A 9,161-nucleotide genomic window follows, 5' to 3' on the forward strand; every position below is an offset into this window, starting at 1 on the left:
CACAGCGGGATTTGGCCATTTGATGCTATGTGCAGCCATAGCGCGTAAGACATTTGACTATGAAAGCGTGTTTAAAAATTCAAACGTCCGGAGATACTAGAGTTGAAGGGGAAAGAAATAAGGGCTCTCAGTCCTGGTCCACACTAATCCGTGACGAAACTAATATTTTCGAAAACGCTCTTCCAGCCGGAGGAATTTGAAAACGCCGGCTTTTCGTGTTCACGTGGACATAAAAAAAAAAAAAAAAAAAATTGAAAAAGGAGCTTTTCGAAAACGACGATGTCACGATGCGTGATTTTATATGATTTCCCCGTCCGAGTTTTCCTCAAACAGAAATCAAAATGACCGGTGATTGTTGCGTTTTAAAACTCGTCCGGCGTAGTGTAGATGGAAAACATTTGATGCTTTTTCAGAGTAAAACCTCCGTTTGCAAATTCCTGCAGTGAAGTGTAGACCGGGCCTTAGATTTGAACGATACATAATAATTACGATACCTCTGCAGAATTTCCCATTTCCGGTGCTGTCTCCACGACAATAGCACTTTCCGATATCACACCTTGCCCGAGAATGGCAATGATTGTCAGCTTGGCATGGGTTTAGAGGCCCTAACAGAATCAAATGCGAATATCATGAGTTTAGTGGCTGAGTGCGTGAACCGAACGAGAAATTATATAGCTAGAACCCAAGCGCTGTTCAAGATCTGTGCAAAATATCCCAAAGCAAAATTTCCTATGGGAAATTCTATCCTCATTATCAAAGCGTACTTTTTTTTTGAAAGTGGTGAATCATTAGGAAATTGTGAAGTTTTGTAAATTGTGGGTGCTTAATGAATTGTTAATGTCTCTGGAGCTGGAGAGCTTAAATATTTGGACCAGCTCGCTTTGGCTTGTCTGCTGCCATTTACTGTGCGACCTCATGTCAACAACAGGCCAGCAGCAGACGTGGCTGGAGATATATCACCAACAGTGTACATAGGGTTCAGAGCTACCTTAAATCTTCAAAACTTTAAAGTAGCTCTAAACTCTACGTACGGATTGTGTTTTTTTTTAAACTTTGCCAAAAGTTGCGTGTTATCATTCTTATTAAAATTTGATAATTTAAAACAGGTTACGCGTGCCGTTTTTGAATTATAAGACCCTAAAGCTGTAGTTAAGGGTGTTTTAGCAGGTCATACTGTTGCTTTGCTAATCTATTGTGTCACGAGAATGATAAAAACATGTTTAGTAGTAAATGGGCAGTGTTTTGACACCATGATTGTAGCATCAAGTGATAAAGAGTGGTTATAATGACCCATCAAAACCTAACTGCTGGAAATTGTTTTGAGCAATCTTAAATTATTTGTGGAGGGTTTCATATACCATAAAAAAACTAGTATCATTACTACTGATGTCATAACGCTTCTATTCATTGCGTTCATTGTTTGGCGTTCTTACCAGGCTCGCATGATTTGTTGTTGCCCATTGCAAGTCCGTCCTTGCAGGTGCATTTTCCTACGGTGCATGCGAGATAGTTGTGTTTGCAGTCCGCATCCTTCAAGCATTCTACAGTAAAAAAGGAATATTGAACGATTATTCCAGAGTGCAAGGAGAACACCAAGTCAGGACTCTGCACTGGAACTAGTGTTCCATATCTATCTACCGACCGACCGACCGACCGAGCGAGAGATAGAGGGAGCGACCAATGTTTAAATGTGTACTGGGGGTTGGTTTTAGGGAATGTTGCGTTGTCTTTTTGGGTGCAAAATAATTAAATTTCAAAGACATTTATTTCATTCACTTAAAAGTATTTCGTAAAAATAATTGATTTTCACCATGTGCGAAAGTTTCAAATGGATTAAGCTTCTGGTGGTTGAATTGCAGAAGGATGATCTACAGATTCCTGTAAAAATTTCTTTGGGCAAATGATTGTGAGCGACGCGAGACCTTTTCAAAGTACGTTAAAAATGCAAATATTTGACCATCCGTCGTCAAATTTCAATTCACGGGTTAGACGTATAGTTTAGCATGCGCCGCCAGAATTTCCCGTTTCCGGTGCTGTGTCCTCGACAATAGCACTTTCCGAGATGACAATATGCCCGAGAATGGCAATCATCGTCAGCTTGGCATGGGTTTAGAGGCCCTAACAGAATCAAATGCGAATATCATGAGTTAAGTGGCTGAGTGCGTGAACCGAACGAGAAATTATACAGCTAGAACCCAAGTGCGTTCAGGATCTGTGCAAAATATCCCAAAGCAAAATTTCTTCTGGCAAATTCCATCCTCGTTATCAAAGCGTACTTTTTTGGACAGTTGCGAATTATTAGGACTTTGTGACGTTTTGTAAATTGTGGGTGCTTAATGAATTGGTAACGTCTCTGGAGCTGGAGAGCTTAAATATTTGGACCAGCTAGCTTTGGCCTGTCTGCTTCCATATCATGTACGACCCCATGTCAACAACAGGCCAGCGACAGACCTGGCTGGAGATATATCACCAACACTGTACATAGGGTTCAGAGCTATCTTAAATTTTCAAAACTTTAAAGTAGCTGTGAACTCTATGTACCGATTCTTTTTTTAAAGAAACTTAAAGTTGCGTGTTATCATTCTTATTAAATTTTGATGATTTAAAAAAATTTGCGCGTGGCGTGTTTGAATTATAAACCCCTAACGCTGTAATTAAGGGTGTTTTTGCAGGTCATACTGTTGCTTTGCTAACCTACTGTGTCACGAAAATGATGAAAACGTGTTCAGTAATAATTGGGCAGTGTTTTGACACCTTAATTGTAGCATCAAGTGATAAAGAGTGGATATAATGACCCATCAAAATCTAACTGCTGGAAATTGTTTTGAGCCATCTTAAATTATTTGTGGAGGGTTTCATATACCATAAAACACTAGTGTCATTACTATTGATGTCATAACGCTTCTATTCATTGCGTTCATTGTTTGGCGTTCTTACCAGGCTCGCATGATTTGTCGTCGCCCATTGCAAGTCCGTCCTTGCACGTGCATTCTCCTACGGTGCATATTCGAGAGTTATGCTCGCAGTCTGCATCCTTCAAGCATTCTACAGCAAAAAAGGAATATTGAACGATTATTCCAGGGTGGAAGGAGAATACCAAGTTAGGACTCTGCATTGGAACTAGTATTCCTTGAATATACGGTGAAGCTTATCTTGGTTTTTGAAGTATTAAGCTATCTCAACGACCATGAATATTTCTACTCCCTCACTTCCCCACATATCACAACCTGGAAGAGCTTCCAGCATTAATTTCAACCGTAGCTACTTGTTACTCAGATGGAAAGCTAAAGGCACTGTGATTGTAAATTCTTAGCTTGATCAGAAACACAGCCCGTTGATGCTGGCAAGGATTCCAACCGGGCTGTGTCTCTCAAACGTCCAGGGTATTACAGTCCACTAAAACCCTTAACGTTCTTTGCTTCAGCATCATCTTTTACCCAACATCGCCATTATCTATCCAATTTGAAAAAAAAAAAAATCGAAAAAATTAGGTGTGGAACGGTGCTGTACTGCACTCTCGTCAAATTTTGTCACAGGCCTTGTACTCTTCTAGGGAAATCGCTTCGAATAGCGCCAATTTCCGAGCCATCAAGACCAACATATATACATCTTATCACTTCAGTTTCCCACTGTACGGATATTACTCACCTAAACACTTTCCATCGTTGGTTTTCCTCGAGCCAGGTTTGCATCTGCAAATTGGATCTTTAGGATATTGACGATCGACCATGCACCGAGCGTTTTTTGTGCAGTTTTTCGGACAAGGCTCTGCTACTGATAAGAAAAAGGACAAAAATGTATGTAGTTTTTTCATACCATTAAAGAGGCCGGCTAGTGCCACGGGTTGAAAGCAAAATTGGATTTTAAGAATTATCTTTATTGACGCTGTATTTACACTCACTGGTAGGCGCATCAACTTTGGTCATTTGCATTACAATAAAATCTAGCATGTATGTGAAGGAATTTCGAGCTATTTTGTAGTTTTAGCCCAAAATTGCCTCGTATCACGTTGGATTACATTGCAATGAAAATGAGAAAAATTAATCGTGAAAAAGGCTATTACCATTGAGACAAAACACAAAGTGAGCTCACGAAACTTAAAACAAAAAGGATTTTTAAACGCTAACTTACTAAACCAGTTTTAGCCTTAGTAGTTTTTTTTAACCTTAGTTCTGGTTTTACACCTTAGTTGTAGTCTTACGTTTTTAGGCTTTTAATGTATTTTAGACCTTTATTTTTAGAGGACCGTCCTGAAAACCACCAGTAGGTGATTGCAGGCCTCCTCTTAAAACACTAATTTATTATCATTGACTGGTAGTCGGTTTCAAGCTCTAGCAGAATAGGAAAGGATAGGAAAAAATAAACTTGCTAACGACTAACAGCCAAAAATGCGGCTAATTTTTTGTTCACGCGTCCAGTCCCGCCATTTCCGTAAATGTTTGTTTTCTTACTTCTGCAGTACAGTCGTTTGCCAACCATAAATCCAAAACAACGGCAGACTCCATAGACACACTTTATAAATCCAGTTGGACAATCCTCATCTCTAGAACATTGCACTGGTGGAGCTAGTTGATGAAAAATAATAACAACAGGAAAATTAAACTATTTTATTGAAACGATGGACATAGAGCCCCACCACACAGCAACACTTATAAATTTGCAACAGGACATTGTAGCACATTAAGTCCGCAAGTCATAAAATTACTTATGATACTACATGTTCATCCCAAAAATTGAGCGATTACCGATTCCTAAAGGAGCCAGGTTACGGTTTGCACATCTTAAAGCCGGTTTAGCCTAAATTTTTCAGGTTCGTCGTTTGTAATCTGTGTTAATCTTCTCCATCCTGTACGATCCTTGTTCCTTCATGGTTTATTATTATCTCTTTGGTGTTTTCCTACCCTAGTTAACGATTCAGGTTTCCTTCAATTTAAGGTGGCTCAATCGGATTTTTGAGTAACGATACCGTTCAACTTCGAGCGACCAGAGCACTACCATTATCAATCCAACGGAAAATCGAACGTCACTAGTGTTCTAGAGAAAGATGAAAGTTTCAAATAGGGTACATTTCACCAAGATCTGATTTACCATAGCAACGAAATGACGCCATACCCCATTTTACATAGGACCGAATAACTTGCCACTAAGGATAATTTTGGAAATACGTCGTCGGGATCTCGGACTTGATATAGCTGTCTTAACGATGGCAAAATTTTAAAGAAAGTCTATAAGAGCGTTTCCGAGCAAATTACGAGTGAAGTTTCAAGGCGTCAAAATACAACAAAAACAAAGCAGTTTTTAAAGATGTTATTGCAGACTATGTCCACAAGACTTGACTAAATGGCATTCTTGTCTTAAATGAATCTTATAACATCTAATTACCTCGAGTGAAAATCTCGGAAAAATCGCTCCATTTGACTTTCAGAAACATTGTCTTGAATATCAACTGGTATAGGCTGTTATTTTGCTTTCTATCAAAAATTGTCCCTAAAATTCTTAAATTGGGCGGGAATTAACAACACTCGATGAATTTTTTTTTAGGCTTGGCCCTCAATGAGATTAATCCATATTCAACGTTATACCGGAGTTTCGGATAAATTGCAACATTTTAAGGCTGCTAACTTTCAGCGCGTCAACGCGGCAAAATATTGCGGTGATTTCACTCATTTTGTCTGTTGTCTTTATTACAATTTTCTTTTGTCTCGAATCACCATGCTATTGTACATTTCTGTATATCACGAATTCATAAAAGGCGCGATTGCTTTCTGGCGACTTTCCCGAGGCGTGCTAAAATTTGTCGAGCTAGCACTGCAATAACAACAAAATATACGTCACACTTTCACTCATCTCGCGTTAACGCGTCACCCCGAGGGTAAGCGGTGAACGCAAGCTGAAAATCCCTACGCTGCAAGTCTTGTTTATGTTTAACATAAACATAAACAAGACTTGACTAAATGGCATTCTGGTCTTAAATGAATGTTTAACATAAACATAAACAAGACGTATATTTTATTGTTATTGAAGTACTAGCTCTGGATATCTTAGCATGCTTCGGAAAATCAATTTTAGTTTTTTAAGGACAATTTTTGATAAAAAGCAACATAACAGCCACCTTAAAGTCATTTTGTACGTGGTCAAAATAACTCAAAATATCGTCACTGGACTCCTTTAAAGACGACCTTTTCCATTTCTGCTATTCGTTATCTGCCTTACTTCACGTTCCTTAGATTTGCTAGTACTCTGTGCTTTGGATCGTTAATGGAAAATACATAACAGACTTAATAAAGGTTAAACTGATAACGGTAACTAATCCACCTTTGTGAATTTGGAAACCTAACGTTCCGAGTTAGTTAACTCTTCGTCTGAGTATAACGTTTTGCCGGTAAGTTCCTCTGTAAATCATTGGGCAGCTAGGGTTGTGACGCTAGGACCTTAGGACCCTTACCCTATACTAGACATTGATCAGCTTGATTTTGCAGTCCTACCCTAAACTAAGCACCAAAAACCTCTGCCCTCTCCCAGAATAGATCGATATTTTGCATGCAGAAACGTAATCCCTATTGAAGTCCAACATACGCTAACTAAGCCAATATCTTACAAAGTTACTTTGAAGTTTTAATTTCTATTATAGAATCCCGGGTAGAGAGCCCTGTTCTAGACTTAATAATACACATGAAAAAATTACTCGATTCTGATTGGCTAAGAGCAGTGCAGTTCAAGTGTAACACCAGTGCAAAAAGTGTAACATCAGTGCAAAAAGTGTAACACCAGTGCAAATTACACATCAAAATTCTGGATTATGATTGACTGAAAGATAATAGGAATTTTTCTAAGAAAATGATATCAGGTAAAATGATGACGAAAATTTTGTGTTGAAACTTTGAAAAAAGTTTTCTCAAATAAGAAAAAATGGCTCCAAGAAAGATCTTCCGGCACTTCCTCCGCGCGAATTTTTTCATGTTCATATTATTAATAAGTAATCATACGGTTTTTCTCGTTCAATTTGGAGTTAATCTGCACTTGTGAGTTTTTCAAAAAGCTGAAATTACACTCGCCGAAGCGGCTCGTGCAATTTCAGCTTTTTGAAAAACTCACTCGTGCAAATTAATTCCAAATTGAACTCGAAACCGTATGATTACCTATACAAATTATTCCTTCACTGGCAACTTTTACGATAAATTATACCCTATTCTACACCAAAACTATCTGATTTCGTTACCCTATCCCGGAATAAGCTGCCTGAAAACCATGCCCTAAACAAAGGTACATACCCATGCAATATATATATGGGGGTGCCCTCCGGAACATTTTGTAGAGTACTCAGACAAGGAGCTAATGCTCGATAAGTCAGCTTGTGTTCGAAAATCGCCACATGGTTTAAGTCGATAATCAACTAAGTACTTTACTTGCCAATGGACTCGAAGAAAAAGTTACGTCAAAATTTAGCTGCTGTCATTTAAAGTAAAACACATTTATGAACTTTGTCTCATAGCATCGACAATCGTCATGCTACTGTTAAGGTCCCGAATGAATATCCACACTGCGTGTAATGGTGTGTAAAGGAGAATCTTTGTTCACAATATTTGCCTCATTAGCATAAGTGATACAGTTTCTGATGGACCTACAAAAACATTAGTTCTGAATATTGAAATGGCACAGTACTATTAACTGTCCCGAGAAATTTGAGTCCGATGTATTGAATACTTTTTGTGCGGCGCGGGTTTAAAAACCCAACATTTTACAAAGAGTGTATGAGCTCATTAGCGCTTTTGCTACTCAGATATTTTGCAGTTGTTGAAAGCCAGTTTCTCCTCTAATATTACATCTGAAGAGCCAAAACTTTCACCATTCTTTATCTTTAATTGATGCAATTGTCTTTAGCTTGCTATTCCGGCAGTTACTAAGTTTCAGAAGCTTTTCAAATCTTTGTAGTCAATGTGTGTGTGTCTACCGTGATGCCTTCTCTGCGCAAGGTCGAATGTTAATGAGGAAAATTGTAAACAATGACATCGGCAAAGATTCTCCTGTAGAGAGCACGAAATAGTTTCTTACGTGATCTGCAGCTCTCTCCATTTCCTATCCGCCCATATTTACACCTACAAATCTTCCTGTCCATCTGACAATAGCCCATATAGTCACAGTTCGTCCGCGTCAAACAAGGAAACGGCCGACTGCTTGTTTTAGCTGTAAAGAGCAAAAAGAAAATATTTAAGTTGTGGTTTACCATGGTCGTTTAGTCTGCTACCATTTCCCAGTTCACAGTAAAACGTGGTCGAAAGTAATGTGCCTCCCAAGCCATTGGGTGCTTAGCAAAATATTGTGATCCACACAGCCATCGTCGTGTGCGTGACGCGTAAAGAATAAACGCAAAGGTTTTGATATATTTTAGGCCATCTTCCACGCTGAGATTCCTGCCGCGTATTAAAAAGACATTTACCAAGTAAGTTTTAAATTCTTGACTACGTTAGGCTGCAGTTTATTTCGTTTTGCGTGGTTTCATACGGGAATGCGGCGTAGTTCCCGTATTTCGGTGACGAGATGCATTGTCGTGGCAACAACGACGGTTACTGTCTCCCATCTCGTTACCGAAATGTCTTTTGCCTTTACAAGACAAATTTTGCTTGTTTTCTTCTTTTTTAGTACAACTTTTTTTTGAACGCCACTATGGACAACAAATCACGAGCTCGTGTACTTTGCGGGAAATAACTAACCGCATGGTCATGCAATAAACGTAATTGCCAGTGCGATAGTTAATAACAATTATTCCATGATCGCGCGTTGGATATGAGATGGTAAATAGCCAACGAGGCCCGTAGGGCCGAGTTGGTTATAACCAATCTCATATCCAACAAGCGCGAATGGAATAATTGTTTTATTAAATTCTCAACCTTCGGTTTTGCTAAATTTGATTTAAGTTTAACAAATGACGGGAAAGTTAGCTGACTTCCGGGCGCCAAAACGACATGATCTCATGATCACATGATAAGTGCACCGCCGTGCGAACAGTTGAATAAAAAATTAAAAGCGAAGCAAATTACAGCTAAAATGAATTTACAGTGATCCAAACTTCACGGTCTGTTTTGTACGGGTAAAAACCTTACTGCAGTGTCCTCGAGTGTTCAAAGTTCAAGCTCATCGGGAAGAGTAGTGATGGTGGACAT

General features: G+C 38.9%; 1 protein-coding gene across 1 annotated transcript in view; it reads right to left on the reverse strand.

Annotated features, from left to right (window-relative positions):
- LOC149095612 (uncharacterized) overlaps positions 1 to 3,730 on the reverse strand; it is a 9,984-nt gene extending 6,254 nt beyond the window's left edge. Inside the window, exons 1-5 of the mRNA XM_089281839.1 lie at positions 3,649 to 3,730; positions 2,938 to 3,045; positions 1,983 to 2,118; positions 1,434 to 1,630; positions 495 to 605 (exon numbers count right to left, since the gene is read on the reverse strand). Coding sequence (XP_089137965.1) covers positions 495 to 605; positions 1,434 to 1,630; positions 1,983 to 2,118; positions 2,938 to 3,045; positions 3,649 to 3,730 — 634 coding nt within the window. The remainder of the gene's footprint in view (positions 1 to 494; positions 606 to 1,433; positions 1,631 to 1,982; positions 2,119 to 2,937; positions 3,046 to 3,648) is intronic.
- Positions 3,731 to 9,161: the final 5,431 nt, after the last annotated feature.

Source organism: Orbicella faveolata, unplaced genomic scaffold, assembly GCF_042242905.1.
Source record: "Orbicella faveolata isolate gen_17 unplaced genomic scaffold, um_ofav_v1 contig_5, whole genome shotgun sequence".
In the NCBI taxonomy this organism is placed as follows: domain Eukaryota; kingdom Metazoa; phylum Cnidaria; class Anthozoa; order Scleractinia; family Merulinidae; genus Orbicella; species Orbicella faveolata.